Consider the following 19,560-nt stretch of genomic DNA (forward strand, 5'->3'; position numbering starts at 1 on the left):
TTTTGAGCATGGTAAGAGGCTTTACGGTTCCAGTTTCTGTGGTAAACCTGAACACATGACCCACAAGCACTGGGAGATCCTATTAGGCCGTGAGGTGAGGGGAAATTTTAAATCTTCTCAGACTGAGCCGCCATTATCTGTCCCCTTGTATTCCTTCATGGTGGGAAGGTGGAGGGATTCTGCAGGGGCTGAATCATGAATTTGATAGCAGAATGTAGGCAAAGGAAACCAAACCTCATTCTTTGTTTGCATTGCATTAAGACAAGATGGTAAGTGGTTTGTTTGTAATTCATTAGCGTGTCAGACATTTGTGTTGCATGTTCCAAGTAAATTAGATCAGGTTATTTTAGTTTATTTTAGCACTAGTTCTTCTTCCATATTTACACTGTCACTGCATAGAAACAGATATGAAGAAAATTAGGATACGAGGAAGCCTACTTTAAATATGCTGATACAATATAATTGGCATTTTCTTTCAATGTGTTCATTTGTATTGTTTTTCATTGGAAGAAAACCTTCTTAACCTTTGGAGGTAACAGGCACCCATATTATATATTCCTCTACAATTTATTTGTTGATCAAAAATTGGCACATTCCCAACCACCAGTCCAGGTACTGAACCTGGTACTAATTACACTTCCCTATGCCAACATGCCACTGAAACATCAGGGTAGATTTAGCATCACCTTCTCTCAGGATTGTCCACTTGAGAGAATCAGCTTTAATTTTCAGTCAGGATTCCATAAGAGCCTACAGTGGAGTCTGCTAAAGGCATGTGCTGATTTAGCACGCACCAGCCCCCCTCTGATCATATACCCCCCAGCTTCCTTGACCATATACCACACCTGGCCAGAATTTCCTGCTTTGCACCGTTAGTTGCTAGGCAGTTGCAGCTACTTTTTGATTGCCACACTCTTGGCCATAGCAGCAGTGGTGCTGAGGCAACGCCCAGGGTGCCAGGGTTGGGGGGCACCGGGATTAGGGTGCTATTTTTGTTGTTAGCGACAAAAGGGCCAGGGTATAGTGCCACAATTCTCCCCCATGCAGGTCAGATGGTCTTTGATTATTACTATTTCAGATATTTTGTAAGTGGATTAATTTTTTACTAACCTCCTAGGATGTTCTGAACTTTTGTGGAATTTTGTGGCACTTCCAGATTTTCTGAGAATTCATTTTCCTTGAACCTCCTAAAATGTTGTCAGCCATGCCCTTGTGGGTATATGAGGGGGTGGGGCATCACCAGTCAGTTAGTGAGATATAAAAACAAACCGTAGTGAAGTTGGAGCCCAGGTGCAATATTGTAAACCTTGTTTTACTGTGTAATTGTGAAAGTGTACTTGTGTTTTAAGAGGTGAAGAGTGTAAGTAGCAACTAATAAAGGACATATTTAATGAGATACCAGAGATATCTATCAAACACCTATCTAAACAACAATATAAAAGAAATATTGTTAGTTCTTCTGCCATGCTTTTGCCGTCGTGACTGCTACTACTTTGATGAGAAGCTGCCTTGATTATGTTGTGGTCTACACAGGTGCCATCACTGCTGACAAAGAAATGGCAGAAAAAGCATATTAATTGGAAGAAGAGACAGTTTGGTAACGAGGATAGAGATGAAGTGATGAGAAGCTCGGAAGAAAAATTCAAGAGGGAGGGTTTTTTGCTCACTCATTGACACTGCTTGAGTGTCCATTGAAGAAAGGTTCGAACAAATGAAGGACCACAAAAAGACTTGGGCAGTTGTCTGACCTTAGTAAGACAGGAAAACACTCGTGAACAATTGGTACAGACCTTCAGTAGATATTGACACATGGAGAATGTTCGGATGTTAATGATACTGTCTGTGTCGAACTGGACAACATCCATCACATTTTGCCACATGGGAAGCACTCTCCACTCCAAGTTCTCCAATTCACTCACAATGTAGAGCTGAAGGACGCTATTCCTAATGTATGGATAGCTTTGAGGATTCCGCTCACGCTGCCGGTTACAGTTGCAAGTAGAACTTTTTGAATCTCAGGTTCATTAAAACACATCTTTGATCGACGATGGCAGACGAGAGACTGACATCGCTTTCTGTTTTATGGCTTGAAAATGCCATTGGCCAGTCTTTGGATCTCTGTGACACTGTGTTTCGGTTTGCGACCTTTTGAACTAAAGGACTAGGTTTAGCATTCTAAGGCTGTCACCTACTGTAACACTATTTAATACTGCCACCCCCCCCCCAGTGTTGGTGCACAGTTCAATTTCTTGATGTTAGTACATTTCAGTTATTCTTAAAATTAAAAAGTTTCTATAGGCTTAGAGGAAACATTTTTTTATTTGCTTATATATGGCATGAATAAATACAGATTTACAGATCCTAGAGTACAAATTTATTGTCTTATATGACAGGGATAAATCATACATGCAAATTGTGCATCAAATGCATGAAAAGGGGTACAAATCCAATAAAAAAATAAGGTATTCAAAAGTTTATCAAGTGGGGGAGGGTGAAGATGTCCCTCGCCTCGGGTGCCATTTGGTCTAAGAACGGCCCTGAATAGAAGCATGTGCATTATTCAATATAGTGTATATCATTTAGACCCATCTTTCATAATATAGAGTAGACAAGTCTATGGGAAAATACTTTCCCTTGTCATAGTGATTATTTTTCATTTCAAATGGGAATTTTCAAGAGCAACGCTTCCCTCTGTTTCAATCCAAATACATCCTTCATTAATAGTTATTTTGTACACTTCCCTGTCCTGAGTGACAATGTTTGAATTACTGAGAAATCCAGATGTGCTTCTTCATGTAACTAGCCAAGGTGAACTGGCACTATTTTTACAAAATAGTTTAGACTGGGTGTAATGACGCATCTGCTTTGCATCAAGGTATTGAACATATATACCCAAAACCGGAATAGGGCTCTTTTCTCATCATTACTCTTTTTCCTGTGTGTGTTTACTTGTATATAGTAAGTATTACTTAAGTATTTTTAATAGGCATAATTAAGGCTACGATTTGGTCACGGAGGTCGTGGAATTCACCTCTGTGATTTCAGCCCTCGGCCGCTGGGAGCTGCAAGGTACCGTCACCTCCTGTGGTGGAATTCCGTGACTGCGGGCAGCCTGGGGGGAATCCCACGGTAGCTTTGCAGGCGCTGTGGCTGAGGGCAGCGGGGAGGAATCCCCTGGCAGCTCCCCAGCCACCGGGGCCCCAGGACGCAGCGGGGGCATCCCCCAACAGCTCCCCAGCCTCTGGGACCACGGGTGGAGGGGAGGAATCCCCCAGGAACTCCCCAGCCTCCAGGGCAGGGGGGATCCCCCAGCAGCTCCCCAGCCGCCGCAAAAGGGGGGGTCCCACCCAGCTCCCAGTCACTGGGCAGGGGCCGCAGCTCCCAGCCACGGCAGGGCAGGGTGCTGAACACTCCTCCCTCCCTGTTTTGTCATGGACATTTTTAGTAAAATTCAGGGACAGGTCACAGCGTGCGTGAATTTTTGTTAATTCCTATGACCTGTCCGTGACTTTTACTAAAAATGTCCATTGACAGAATCATAACCTTAAGCATAATGCATGAACTATGAACTACCCTAAATATGTAGGTTTCAGAGTAACAGCCGTGTTAGTCTGTATTCGCAAAAAGAAAAGGAGTACTTGTGGCACCTTAGAGACTAACCAATTTATTTGAGCATAAGCTTTCGTGGGCTATAACCCACTTCATCAGATGCATGGAGTGAAAAATACAGTAAGCAGGTATAAATACACAGCATATGAAAAGATGGGAGTTGCCTTACCAAGTGGGGGGTCAGTGCTAATGCAACTCCCATCTTTTCATATGCTGTGTATTTATACCTGCTTACTGTATTTTTCACTCCATGCATCTGATGAAGTGGGTTATAGCCCACGAAAGCTTATGCTCAAATAAATTGGTTAGTCTCTAAGGTGCCACAAGTACTCCTTTTCTTTTTCCTAAATATGTAAACACACTGTGTTGACTCAAGTCTCTCAAAATTTAATGTAACAGAGTGTTTTGTAATGGTTAAATACAGTTTGTGTATTGATTCTTACTCTATAGAGTTTTAGGCTTACTGTAAATTGTTGTCTTTACTCCTTCTACTAATTAGGTAATGGATTACTGTTAATAGTATTTTGAGATTAATTGGGTGCCCATCAATATTAATTGCCTCATACCTATTTTCTGCCTATGCAACACTTATTTCAATTTAGCAATGAATACAAGCTGCCAACATACATTTAAAAAGCAACTCCTGCACAATCATATATTTAGAATCTGACATCATTTTAACATCATTAGCTGACAAGAACATCCATAAAAATAAAGAGGACTAAAAATTAAAAAGTGAATTATTACTTTTAAGACTTCTGTATTTGAACTGTACTTTATCCACAACTTCCTTTGTGGTGTTTCATTTTTAGAGCAAATTATTAATGCAAAAAGGTATTTGTGAACATTTGGGGGAAGGGGCATGAAAGAACCAGACGTTTGCTTCCATGGTTTTCACAACCCTTTCCCTTTATCATTCGTATTAGTAAGTTAAGTGTGTGGGTTTTTTTGTTTTTCTTTTTTTAATCACAAGTATTCAAGAGATGCAAAAGTCTTGAAAAAATACTCTTGTACTGAACTGACCATGTTGAAATCCTTTTTGATTCTGATTCTCTTGTTTATTAATGTTTTGAATATCCAATTAAGAAGCAGAAACAGCTTAGGGAACCAGTCATGCACTATGAATAGTGAATAGTCAAAATACACAGTATGTGAACACCCTATACCATCAGCATTCATAACCATCATGATAGTTTCCAGGACTTGTGCTAAGTCCCCTATTAATAATAAAAAGGCTGGTCAATGTCATGCTCCAGGTTACTATAGGTTAGTGCAAAATTCAAAACTATACTACTGTACTTTTACCTCTGTATTTCCTTAGGACCAAAAAACCCCTCTCTCCAGTCTTAGGCTCTGTTTACAGTACAAGCCCTGGGTATGATTCCCCTGCTCGTGTACACATACTCACACTATCTCTCATCAGGTAGCACAAGTACAAATAGCACTGTAGCCACAGTACCACAGGTAGTGGCAGTAAATGCATGGCTGGGCTGAGCCGGGCCGAGTGCATACCCACCAGTTTTCAGGTGTTTGTGCTTGGCCCGTCTCAGTTGTGCCACCACTGCCATAACCAGTGCTACAGTAGCTACTGTTTATACTCAGGCTAACTTGATGAGAGCTAGTGCGAGTATGGGTACATGAGCAGGGGAATCACACCCCTCACTTGTAGCATAGGCATAGCCTTAGTTAGCGGGTGCGAAGGGTGTGTTTGGTGTCAGAGCTTTGGAAAGGTCCATGGGACTAAGTGTGGTACAGGCAAAGAATTTTGACAAAGTCAGAATCCTCTAAATATTTTGTCCAAAACTTGGATAAACCTAACTTTCACTTCTTTTGAGGTTCCAAAACATTGGGTTAACTTTTGTTTTATATAATATCTCATTTTTTAAAAATAAAGCTGTTTATTTAGGATATTTGAACAGATTTACAAAACCTTTCCATATAAATATCAGAGACAAAACGAAAATTGTTACAACAGTCAGCTTTTGTTCAGAGAAACATACAGAAATGTAATAATTAAATCTCTCTACTTAACAGGGTATTTCCATATTACAGAGTGAACATATTTACACTAGCCAGGATGTGCTGTTTCTGATGATTTTATTAAATTAAGTGAAATATTTGATTCACATATTTAAAAAACCAGGCACATGTATCAAATGTTCATATTAAAAAAAAGTTGGACAGGTATTCTGTTATTTTTTGCAAGTAAATGTACTTTATCTGAGTACTGAATTAATGATAACCAAATATCTAAGTATCTAGTTGTGCTCTGCATATTTTGCTGACTACAAAATCGGTATGTTAATTTTTCCGTAACAACTACCTCCCATATTGTTTTGAACCATTCCTCCAGAGTTGGCTCTGCTCTTCTAGATTCTGTCTGGAAGCAAAATTGCCAGAATACTTTGAGACAGGCTATCCTTGTGGTGTTTGCATCTGATATAGATGCACACTTCAACTCTATTCATTGCCACCATTATGGGGTAGAAAGGGGTAATTTGAATTGCTAGGTACCAAGTAATGTTATTTTAAAATTAATAAAGGTATTATGAGAGAGAAGGTGGGTGAGGTAATATATTTTATTGGACCAGGTTCTGTTGGTGTGAGAGACAAGCTATTGAGCTTATACATAACTCTTCTTCAGAGCTCTTGGAGTTTGTCTCAAGGTCCCTAGAGTTACCATTTATTTGTTATAGAAATTAAAGTTCAATTACTTATGTTGTACAAAGCACAAATTTAATATCACATATATTGTTTGATCATAGCACAAAAGAAAATAGTATGAAGTTAAAGCAAGTTAAAGTTTAAAATGCAGCTTTTCTGAGTTGGTCCATTAAAAAAGATTTTCACGCACCTTTTCTCTCTAACATCCTGGGACCAACATGGCTACAACTATATTGCATGATAAATACAAAGGCACACAAAAGTTTAATGACCAAAACAAACAAACACAAAATAATTGTATTCATATAATTTTGCATCAGTATGGAGGGTCTGTCCACCTCATATGCTCCAGTATATCTTTTAATTAGATGTTTTCTATGATAACTTATTTTCTCTTGAAGATATTAATTTTAATAATTAAGTCAGCGGCCATATACTGTACAATTTCATTGTAACCAGCAGCATAGACATAAGTAGTTGCAATTCTAGAGAGAAATGACTTAGCTGTGAATTTTTGATCTTTATCTGGCAATTTCCACTGTTTTTCTTAGTTTCTATATTTCAATTCCTGTTCCCTTTAAAGTCAGTGGTGCCAGGATTTCACCCTATATTGCATATGTATACTGTGTACCTTTCATGTAAATGACTTCTATGGAATATTTATAGTCTATACAGAGGAGTACACAATATTAAAAGATGCTATACATTTGTATCTGAAATGTTTAAAATGTTTGATATTAAATTATATGATTTGAGAAGGGGTTAAGGTTACACATGTAACTTTAACTTTTACATTTTCTGACATTCGAATATTTCAGCAGACCACCTTGACATTATTTTAACAAAGTTTTCTCTATGGAATTGTATATGTAATTTTGAGTCATGTTACATAAATATTACTATGTACACAAGAGATCTAACCCATCTGTTTGTGAAATTATGGTGCCTTAAAAAGTCATACAATGAAATTAAGCCAAGATGTGTGTGTTTATCAGCCGGTTAAGGCATTCATGGAATTATTCAACACACAATTGTTTTAATCCAACATGTCATTTGGTTTATTTTTCAAAGAAATTTCCCCTCTGTATTGAGGCTGTTGTCCTTTTGTTGTTTTGGAGGGAGGAATAATTTTGCCCTGTGCTGTATAATGAGAGGTTTTTACCAGAGTTTTAGTTGTTAGAGCTTTTTGTTTGCTTTCCAGGTTTGTGTAGCATGGGATATATTGTCTTTTGATTTAGTAAGGGTGCAGTTAAATAAATTCTGTGCATGATTTGAACAAGCGGAAACTTTTAATAGTTCAAGTAATTAATATAGCATAATCAATTCCTATGAGTTCCCTCATCATATGATTCACTCTTAGTTAGGGAGTCTGTGTAAGGAACAAAAGTGGGGCATAAGTTAAACTGTTTATTTACAAACTGTCTTTTTATTAAGTGAGAGAAGGCAAAGTAGCCTGGCTGCCTCCATGTTTTAGGCTATCTGTTAACTGTGGACATTTTATTACTGCTGAATGTTCAGAAGAAAAAAAAAGGAGCCATGTTAACAGTGCACATATACCAATAAAATAAAGGTTAAAAACTGCCTCCATCCAATTTCCTCAGCTCAGCAATCTGAAAGTTAATGGAGTTTTCACTGCATGAAATGTGTTGGAAAGTACTCTTTTTATTTGTAACTGGCATTTCTGAACCTACTCTGTATTATTTTTCAAGGGAACATTTGTGACCCTGGCTTCATAGGAACCTTTTGTAAGAGACTGCAAACAAGTTTTCAGCTTACTTTAATACTGGCTTAACAATCAAAAGGAAAGTTGTCATGTTTAATATTTAAACAAAATGTTCAGTTTTTAAACATGGAAGTTCTTTTTTATGATTACTAAACCAGTATAAAAATTACTTCAAGAGATTTGTATCCCAGAAGGAACTTCGCGGCTAAACATCGGGTAGCAAGAAATATTTGAGTTTTGTGAAAAATGCCTATATTTGACCAGATGTAGTAGTGATAATAACAAATAATAAATGATTATTAATATTTTCTTTTATCCATCCATAAATATAACATCAGTGTTTCTAACAGTTGCAGTTCTACTAGTGATATATTTAAAGAGTTTGGAACCAGGAATCAATTCGTACAGATATGTAAATGTTTTTTTTCAGTAATTCTTGTAAATGTTCTTCAGTGGACTGACAGTTTAATTCACAGGCTGTTTAACAGTATTTGTGTGTGTGTGAGAGAGAGAGAGTGTGTAAAAGAGAGAGAGATGGTGGGGTGTGTTAATATAGCTTATTGAAGCTTTTTAAAATAATAGAATAAGTATTTGACCAAACCTCATTGATGCACTGTAGTCTTCATGGGGTAGTGGGATATATATCAGAAGAAAACAGGTTGGATCACTTTTCCAGGATTCTAGGGAAGTGGTATATCCATAAGTGTTATCATAAGTTTAGGTGTTATCATACCTTATTTGACTGGGGAGCATTGTGTGACATTAAAAGATTTCCTGTGCCCCGGAATTAAAATTGGACTGACAAAATAATAGTAAAGGGTTGTACTGGAGGATGTTAGAGCAGGTGACCTAATAGTAGAGGTCTTCTTGTCGCATGGAATAGTCAGTAGTGGACCCAGTGAACTAATTTCTATAATTCTATACTTTCTATAACTTAGTAACAAAAACTCAAACCCAGATAATGAGAAGGATTATTTTTGCAGTTATGATGTATTATTATATCAGAACAGTAAATAAAGTCGTGAAATAAAAAGCCATTTCTTAAGTTTCATTACTATATATATATCTTTTTTTTTTTTTAAGTCTAGTACTGGTATCACACATTCTTAGATTTCACCAACCAAGTAATGAGTGTAAACTCTTCAGGCACCATAAGAGGTCATTTATCCTCAAGTAATTTATTGCCTAAGTTAACAGTGACCGGAAGTGGTTACCCTCAGTGATGTGTTTGGGGGCCTATGTTAATTATGTCCAGATCTTGATGATCAGATGTCCACAACACAAAACAGACATCATGGTTGGTAGTCTTAGTAAAGAGAACAATGTCTTGAATAGGCATTTGAAGTGGTTTATCCAAGTTAGGTTTGAGGTATGTTTGTGTAGTGTGAAGCTTGCATTGCTGTTGTCTTATATTTTACCCGTTGCATGGATAACCAGTCTTCAGGCTCCAGCAGTATTAATCTAGTAATCTTTTTTCTAGCAATATAAGTGCATTTACAAAGTGATATACTACAGCTTACTTTTTTAGGATAAGAATTAGTGTGTCAATTCTTTGTTAAAAAATCATCATCTTAGTTCCTAAATAGCAGGCATTTAAGTTGGATTTTTGTGTTTCTATTTTGGTGTTATCAATCAAACTAACTGATGCTGTTATAATATTAAGCTGATTACACTTCTTAGTGATATGCAAAATATGTCTCATAAAGGACCTAATTTATATGACATATTTTGTATACCACTAAGAACTTTATCAGCTTTCAATTTTCATATACTATATACATGCACTTTTTTTAAAGGGTAAACTAAATTTTCTTTGAAAATTCCAGATGAAACACTTCCAGATGAAGCAATCAGTCACTTTAATATGTTTTCAGACATACAAATGCCAATGATGCCAATATTTTGACAAGGAAATCCCACAAACTTCCCCCCTTAGCATGCATACCAGGAGCATATGTCTATAGTCCCTGATGTAGCAAAGCACTTGATTGTATTCCTAACTTTAAGCCTGTTAGTAGTCAGTAGAATTACTCATGCTTAATTTTAAGAACATGCTTAACTACTTTCTGGATTGATGCTATGAAGAAGGTCTGTGGAGGCCATTTCTTTTTCCCTCATGACAGTATAAAGACATATCAGTTCTTGCCAAACATACTTTTTATTACATGCCAACTTTGTGCCTACTTTCTAATTGCACAAAACCGAACACCCTTGCCCTGTCCCTTCTCTGAGGCCCTACCCCGCACACTCCATCCCCCCTCCCTGTGTTGCTCGCTCTCCCCCACCCTCACTCACTCGCTCATTTTCACCGGGCTGGGGAGGGTCCCTTTTTGACTGGGTGTTCCAGTTGAGGACGGGACACCTGGCAACCCTAATTTACATCTATATTGGAAATATCTATACTGGTGTTCAGTGTATCTCCTTTTATTTGTCTAGTCTTTAAATAGTCCCAGTCTTATCAGCCTTTCATAGAGAAGTTGTTGCAATCATTCTCAGTACCCATCTTAAAACACCCATCTATTTCTGCTATATCCTATTGTAGAATGAGAGTATTCACTACAGTGGTGCTGTATTATTTTCTGAAGTATTTGGATATAATGGGGAAAATGTTTAACATGAGATGATAGCTTCTGTTTAGTTAAGGTTTGCTTAAATATGACATGTCATGAAAGTCTGCATGGTTGAATAAAAATTACTGAACACTGAACTAGAGGAATGGGGCAAGAACCTGTATAGAAATGTCCTCCTCACTGTGGGGTTTTTTAACACCTCACATTTTGTGCAATCTGCTTCACTCCAAAAGACAGAGATTTTTGTTTTCAGAAGTATTTTGTATGAGCCACAAGAATAAGTCATTGCTGAAATTTGTATACATACAGGTTGGCATAATTTTAACAGTGGGCTCCTGGAGGCACCTGAGAGCCACCTCACACTTGCCGATACGCAGCATCAGCCAATATGCAGAGCATTTTATAATTGAAAACAGATGAAGTTTACATTCTAATTGCTAAACTTTTCAACTTTTCACAGCTATAGGTTTGGACTCTTGCCCTGAACCACAGACCCCTAGCAATGGAATTAAAATTGGAGATAGATACATGGTTGGAGATGTGGTCTCTTTCCACTGTGATCAGGGATATTCCCTTCAGGTAGGTCAATTTTACAGTTTCAAAATCTGTCTTTCACTTCAATATTTTTTATGACCAAGTTCTTCTATATCAACTCCACACTGAAAATGTCATCATAATAGAATGGATGATGGCTTTGCAGGGCTGATAAGTCCCTTTGTGTCAAATATAAGATCTACCACTATCCAACTGTCCTCCAAAAAGTGTTGATCTCTATTTTCTCTTCCTGTTGTTATTATTTACTATTGATGCTCTTGGTGTGCATAAGTCTTAACAGATGTCGTATGTCTTGGTCTCAGCCCTGATAATCTGATAATCTAAATTAAATAAATAAATTGATGAATAATAGCATTAGATCATGAAATCTAGGAGGAAAATGAAAAGAATTTGAAGAGGAGAAAAAACAGTAAACAAACAATGGGAAGGGAATTCTGCCACTGGGAGATCATTTTTTTCCAGGAAAGCAGATTATACATATGGTTTTATTTCAGATGTTTCCTGTTTGTTACTTTTTCTACTATTTTAACCCAAAGGAAAGTTTCAAAAATGGGTAGTTTTTTTTTTTTTTTCAAAACAAGCTATTCCATGGTACTAAATAAGATCGGTCTGGAGGCAATTTAGTGAGCATGAATTACAATTAGTTTTGTAAGGAATATTTTATGTATTTGAGTCTCCTCAGATGTGCATCCAATAGGAAACTGTCTGCCCACGTCAGAGGTTTGGATTTTTTTTTCAGACTTCTTTCAGCTAAACCAGAAAACCAAATGCAAAACCTAGTACTGTGTGGATTTGTGTCACTCTTTGAAGGACTAAGGATCCAACTGATAGATTATTTTCCTCTAAAAACATATTATTTTTTCATCAGACTCTATAGTTAATATTCTTTGCTTTATTTAGTGGCGTAGACATGATGCTCCCAGGATATTAGAGAGACAAGGAGGGTGAGATAATATCTTTTATTGGACCAATTTCTGTTAGTATAAGCTACAAAGCTGGTCTCTGTTGCCATCAAAAGTTGGTCCAAAAAAACGTTTTACCTCACCCATTGTGTCTTCATTTTATTTAACTCTCTCAGAGCATAAAAGAGAGAGAACACAACAGAATGTAAATTACTTATAGAAAATGTATTGTTAACTTTCTTAGCTAATGACATGCATCATGAAGCAAAAAGCTTTCTTGATGTGATGTAATAATACATAAGTTATTAACTAGTTCTTGACACCTTATGAGCAAAAGTAAAGACTCATTTCTTTGCCTTTCCTTTTCTCAGTAACATCCGTCTAGCCTTCTATACTCCGCTACCGCGTAAAATGCACACAAAAAATTCTGTCATCAGACCCAGATTCTGTGCATTAGAGGGAAGGGTGTCAAACACAAATCATTCCAACACCTGCTTCACACAATTCTGTTAGGACCCACATGGTATTGTGATGGATGGATTATCAAAAGAACCTAAAATTTTGTAGATCCTACTGTAAAATAATGCAATGGATATTGTAAACTGAGAGATCATTATTAATAATAGTGTGTCTCTTGATCATACAAATGGCAGCAAAGCTTTTTCACCCTGTCATGTCAACCACATTTTATTTATTCTTCACTTCAAGCCAAACCTAGTCCCAAGCACCAGTGCTGAATCCAAACACTTTATTGGGGATCTCTGTACAGGAAAAGGAGTCAAGAATTCTTCTTCACAAGGGTGTTAAGCTTAAAAGAACACTTCCAGCACCTACCGTGCAAGGAGTCTCCCTTGGGCTGGGGACAGAGGATGGATATAACTCTTTGGCTACAATTACACTTGGAGCTGGGTGATGTGATTCACAGCTCATGTAGACATACATGGTTTACTCTCTGGCTTTGATTATGTAAGTGGTTGCTGTGGAGTTCCTTGCTCCCTCTGCTTAGCAACAGGAGGTAGCATGAGTGACAACAATGGAAAGTATGTACGCTCAGGATGGCAGAGCTTTTGCAACAGGAATGTTTGTTTTCCCTCCTTGCCTTTATATTCCTTACTCATCCTCACTCAGTTCTGCAAACTGCTATTTGGATTTGGGACTTCTGTCCTCATCCTTCCTCATACTCCCCCCTAAGCCATGGGATCATCTTAGTGCTGTGACCTCCCTATCTTTCAAGATTAGCTGATGGGGCCTCTGCCGCTCCTAATGCTTTTCTTGCAGCTTTGACTGTGACCTTATGGAGGTCTCAGTTTATTCCTCATGTTGCCTAGAAAAGGAAGGCAGCATGAGGATGATTGTAGGAGGCTGCCATTAAGGAGCAACCAAACAATTATTTCTGTGTATTTTCACCTTTGTTTTATTTCATACAAAAATACTGGAGTGTGAACAGATGAGTCACACTGAACATGTGAAAAAAAACCAAATGTAATAATTAACAGCATAGACCATGCAAACACACACACACACACACACACACACACACACAATCCCATTGGACTCTTTTGCCATCACATACAATTTGATATTGTGACTTCGGTTTTATGTCAACCCTGAGCTGATAGCATGCAGTAAGATGGAAATGCTTTTTTTCTCTGCTAGGAGAGAAGATAAGTGGGCTGCAGACTAATTAATAAATTGCCTTAAATTACTGATTGTGGGCTTTACAAATACTCAGTTCCTACAGATACTGTAGGCTTTGAACTGCAATACAGCTTTAAGAATAAAAGCAGCTCATTTCAAATCAAGGTTGCACAAATGGTTCTAACAAGAACATCTTGAAATATACACTCTATAATTTTCCAACAGAGGCCAGATGCATTATAGTTCTTTTAACTTTCTGTTTGATACCCCAACCCAGACATTCATGATTACATGAGAGATGCTGAGCCACATAGTGGCTGTCTCTGGGTGTGTCTTGGAACCATCTTGATTTGGATTATCTTGATATACCAAAGGAGCCATTTTGGAACATTTATGGCACATATTTTGTTGTAAAAGAGCACTGCTTCTTATAGAGAACAGTACTGAAACTCTAATGTTTTAATTTCTGGACACTTAAACCGACTTGTTTTTCTGTCAAGAGTGGTTTAATCCTTTAGAATACATTTTTCTTGACCTAAATGTAAATATCTTTGCCAAATCTGCTAAAGCATTAGTATTGGAATATACTAATAGTTAAACAATACTGAATTGCTTTAGTTGGGTTTAGATCTTGATTTTTTAAACTTTACAGTATGATTCAGCTAATCAAAATGTTATGGCTAGTAACACAGAATTCAAACTTGTATTCTTAGTACCAGCAATAAAATTACAAACCATGGAACCATTTTGTTAAAGGGGTGGGTAGTCACACAAGTAAGGATTACATGGTCCGGTAAAGTACAAACTACAAAAGTAAAAATAGAGTTAAACATTTTATAAGCTCTTCCTTTTTATTTATATTGATGTTGTCAATGAGTATCACTGCATGTTATTGTTATGACTATAAAGAAGTAGTGTACTGTATTTGGAAAATGTGTTAATATATGTCTTGTCTTGTCATTGTAGGGGCATTCACATATTACCTGTATGCCTGGACCAGTGAGAAGATGGAATTACCCTATTCCAATATGTTTAGGTATGTTCATTGTATGTAAAATTTGCTTCTTCAGTTTGCTAGACTGAAAATTATGCAAGACCTGGAGATAAAGCATTCTCAGTCAGGGGTGTTTGATTATAGAATACACATCCAAAGGAGATCAGATCGATCTGTAGTCTATCAGAGTGTACTACAAAACTGTCCTCTTTGGCAAAGCTTTCCCACAATAGTCAAATATGTGGAAGAAAGGAGGAAATATGTCACAAGTAGAACCTCCTCTATGAGGGAAGGGAGAAGAGCAGAAGACTTATCAAGTTTTCCAGGGACCTCTTTAGGCAGAGCTAATGTATCTTTTAGATACTACACTGGTGAGTTCTATAGAAAACTATGAAAGAAAGAGAGAAAGAGTGATTAAAATTGAAAAGATTCTCAATAGTATGCCTTGATTGTAACTACTGCCTATAAGTATCTCCCTCATTTTGCAGCACAATGTGGTGGTGCTATGTCTGACTTCAGTGGAGTGATTCTTAGCCCTGGGTTTCCTGGAAACTATCCCAGCAGTTTAGATTGCACATGGACAATAAAACTGCCTGTTGGGTTTGGTATGTATCCTTTCAAGAATTACTTGTGTCTTGTGTTTATGGCTTTAAAATACTTAACAATTTTTAAAATATTTTATATATTTATATTGTTCCACAAATTTCTGCCAGTGGATTTAAAATACATTTTAAAGATTAGCAGTGTCATACAACTGAGAATCAGGTTATAAAGGGCTTGTGCATAAAGAAAACAATGGTAAAATTCACTCAACTACTGTTACTTGCTTGTATCTGCTATTAAATATAAAACTAGTTTACTATTTTTAAAGTTTACCCCATCCTTATAGTCATTTTATATTTATAGTATGTATGTTAATTATGCACTTATTTTCAGTGTTGCAAAACCCACTCACTGTGACACATATGCCATCTATGTTGGTGGCCAGCACCTTTAACTTCTAAGAGTGGATCTGAAAAATTTGGGGTTAGATGGATTCCAGTTAATTATCTGGTAAATTATACACTTCTGGTCAGAGAAGGGAATTCTCCTCCCTTCCCTGCCAGACTGATAAGTAGCAGGGCAGGAATTTTTCTCCACATCCAAGCACTAGTAAAAGCACAACCTCTGTTCAGTTATCATTTAAATAGAAGATCTTGGCAACAGACTTTATGGTGTAATAGACTTTATCAAAATGTCCCATGGAATTCAATAGGGATGAAGCTAATAGCGTTCTATGGAATAAATATGTCTTTAGAACTTATTGTTAAACACCAAATACATTTACCCATAAAGTATCATTGGGCCAGAGAGAGACTGCCCTGATGGCCTATCCGTTCTTACACTCACTTGGGAGAATGGAGACCCAGCTTCAAGTTCCTTGTCCAATGAATATTTATTTATACAAAAGGTGAGAAAAAATTCCACTCCAGAATAGCCGGGGCATTCACATGGGATGCATGAGCAAGGCAGAGTACGGAGTTGAACCAAGGTCTCCTACATTCAAGGTGTCTGCCCTCACCACCTGGCTATTTTGGTTTCTTGCTCCCAAAAATTATTTCTGTTTTTTTTTTTAAATTCCATAAGTGCTCAGTTTTGTCCTAAATGGGCAAATGGGAAAAGTTTTGAAATCTTGAAATGTTTTGTGGGACATGAAAACTATTTCCCACACAGTTCTATATATTCAAGAATATTAAACTCATCATAATTCTTCCTGAACAAAACACATCTTTGGGGTCTGGGCACACATTATCTTCTGCTACATGATAGATGTATCCAAATAAAATAATCTGAGAACAATTTTTTTTCCAGAAAATACCAGAAAACAGTGCCTGTCAGCTGCACTGTCTATTGTTGTCCTTTTGCTGTGATTTCATATTAATAAGAGCCAGTTCACCTTTAAAAATATACTTGGTATGTTCATACAAATGATTTCTAATTAATATGTTTACAGATTACTCAAACAGAAACACACACACACAAAAGAACATCATTAAGATTGTAAAGTCAAGCACTCAAAAGTTAGGAAATTCCAGAATTAAGGATGCCACTTGTGCATTATGCGTAGGCATTATGATTCAGTCTTTAAATTACATGTCCACATACAATTTTTTTTCTACAGTGCTCCTGCCATTCAATAGGACTTAAGCACCTGACTAAGTACTTTTCAAATAAGGGTACATTCCTGAGTTTGAATTTTTGGTTACAGGCTTTTTTAACTTTCAGATCATCTTTATCTTCACCACTGTTTGTGTGAGAAAGTACTAAAAACAAAGGGCACTTAATTTACAGTTATTTTCAACTATTAGTTAAATATGAATATTCAATCATGGCTAATTTGCAATTGATTTAAATGGATTTTTCATTTGATATTTTTGCTATTCTTTCTGAGATTTTTCCCTGATTATATATATAAAAAATGTTTGTTGTGCCATTGTATGCCTAATTCAGGAGAGACTAATAAACTTATGGATCAGTTAATGGAGGATATCCAAAGCAGAAAAATATGAAGACATTAATGAGACAAACAAACACAACATTGAGTCAAAATGGAAGGATGACAGAATTTCAATGAAAGTGGACAAGTAGGGAAGATGGAAATGGTTTTTAAAAGGTCTGGAAAGAGAAGGCAAAAAGTTTGAACTTGATATAGTGGAAGAGAGCAACGGTGGAGTAATTAAAAGAGAGAAGGGCCATTGTGACTTGAGTGACAGGCAACAAAGATTATTTCAGAGCTGCCATTTGCATGGAGTGGAAGGGTGAGCATGGAATGTGAGAGTCAAGGAGGCTAGAGGGGAGGAAATGGCACTTATCAAGCAACCATCCATGATTATGAGGCATTTGAAGTTTTAGGTCTGTGAACTGAAATAAATTACCAACTCTAAAAATGTTACAGAACAAGAAAGGGGCAAGATTGGGACACAAGCTGATTGCATGATGTGTGAGAGAGAGAGTTTATGAGCCTGAATGACTGGATGGAAGGTGGTTTTGCCAACAGAAACAGAGAATGGGCGAAATGGATGTTATTTTAGAGAGGAAAAACACAGCAGGTTTAGTTTTAGTCATGTTAACCTAAACTTGAAAGGATGGCAGAATCAAAGAAGGAGAGAACAAATTTATAATGGAAGAAGTCTGTATGTTGTTATGAGATTTTCTCCAAAGCAAACAGAGCATAGGTACAGAGGCAGAAGTAATTGTAATTAAATCATGTACTAAACTTGTTCCTATAAAATACAAATGTTACATATCTCAGAAAACTACTCACAAAGCTTGCATTATATCCGGAAAGAAATCTCTAGAGGTTGCAGTGACAAACACTATTTAAATGTTAAGATTTAGATAGTTACAAAATTATTAATGATTATTCAATAATTATATTGACATTATATGTCTTAATTGAACATTATATGAAATCATGATGATTGTCTTTGCCACCAAAGGGACTCAATCATCTTTGTAATGAAAGCACTGCATTATCATTGTACAGTGGCATTAAATAACTTCAGACAAAACAAAAATGCTGTTTTATTTTACCTTATTCAAAACAACATAAAAAGGGAAAATGTTTAATGGGTCCAGTATCCTGTATTTTGGTTGAGCAGTTCCTCTTTCTGCTGTCCCCTAATAATTGTAACAAATCATCTGGAGGGGACAGATAATCTGCAACTCATCTCGTAAATTCTTTTGTTGTTCCTCATTGAATCAAAGATGCAGAACTGTCTCATTATTTATAAGAGCATCCTTCAGCACAGTGCGTGGGGAATTAAGTATAAGAACTGCATTTCTAATTCCTAGTGTGAAGTGCAGAAAAATGTATTCCATAATGTTAGAGTACACCCTCTTTTGAAAGACTGAAATAAATTATGTATATGGTATTTATTGATTTGTACATAGTGCCCCCTTTAAAAAAATCAAAGCACGCTGAAGTATATTATTTAGAGATCACTTTATCTACCATTGAAATGCATATTTTTCTTGGATGGAACACAACTGAAATGAAAGGTACAATTGAGGTTATTAGACTGTAATTACCAAAAGTGGAATTTGGCAAAGATATTAGGAATAAAACCCTTAGTTTTGCAAAACATGCCATGGGATTTTTAATTACCTCAAAGGTCCAGGCTTTGGTTTGTATGTCTTTGGACAGACAGCACTTTCAACATCAGTATTCTTTCTCTTGCTGGGGCATTAGGTTTAGTAATTACTGTAAAAAGAGGAAAGACTGTTTTTTACTGAGTAACCAACATGACATCCTGCAGTATAATTGTAATTGTTTAATACCACTAATACATGAATTTCTAATGTTCATCTGTATATAATTTGCATAACTGATCTTTATTCATTGGATACCAAACGCTTTTGTTTGCCCATATTGTTTTTCAGGTGTGCATTTGCAATTCGTAAATTTCTCAACTGAGACAATACATGATTACTTAGAAGTAAGAAGTGGATCTACAGAAACTAGTACTGTTATTGGGAGACTTAGTGGTCCTCAGTTACCAGCTTCTCTGTTTAGTACAACTCATGAAACCAGCTTATATTTTCACAGTGACTACTCACAGAACAAACAAGGCTTTCATATTATATACCAAGGTGAGTGATTTGATACACTTATGTGTGAACAAGCTGGTTGTTAAAGGCTATTTTTTCATTGTTAGAAAATAAATATGAAGGCTTATTCTGGAAAAGATTTGTGCATGTTTCAAAAACAAAGTGTTATGCACAATTTAATAAATTAAATTGGCACTGTGGTGGGATGCAGAGGCTACTTAACAATTTAGATCAAATAATCATTTTGGGGAAAAAATGAAGATGAGTACTATATCCATTTAAAGTGCAGTGGGAATGTATAAAGACAAATAATTG

At 36.6% G+C, this 19,560-nt stretch overlaps 1 protein-coding gene across 2 annotated transcripts in view; it reads left to right on the top strand.

The window, feature by feature from the left end:
• Positions 1-19,560, top strand: part of CSMD3 (CUB and Sushi multiple domains 3) — a 1,215,628-nt gene that overhangs the window by 1,018,897 nt on the left and 177,171 nt on the right. For both annotated transcript variants that reach the window (XM_073330296.2, XM_073330291.2), the window contains 4 exons: positions 11,027-11,145; positions 14,628-14,697; positions 15,144-15,260; positions 19,078-19,287. In XM_073330296.2, the coding sequence (XP_073186397.1) occupies positions 11,027-11,145; positions 14,628-14,697; positions 15,144-15,260; positions 19,078-19,287 (516 nt within the window). The remainder of the gene's footprint in view (positions 1-11,026; positions 11,146-14,627; positions 14,698-15,143; positions 15,261-19,077; positions 19,288-19,560) is intronic.

Source organism: Lepidochelys kempii, chromosome 2 (genome assembly GCF_965140285.1).
Source record: "Lepidochelys kempii isolate rLepKem1 chromosome 2, rLepKem1.hap1, whole genome shotgun sequence".
Lineage (NCBI taxonomy): Eukaryota > Metazoa > Chordata > Testudines > Cheloniidae > Lepidochelys > Lepidochelys kempii.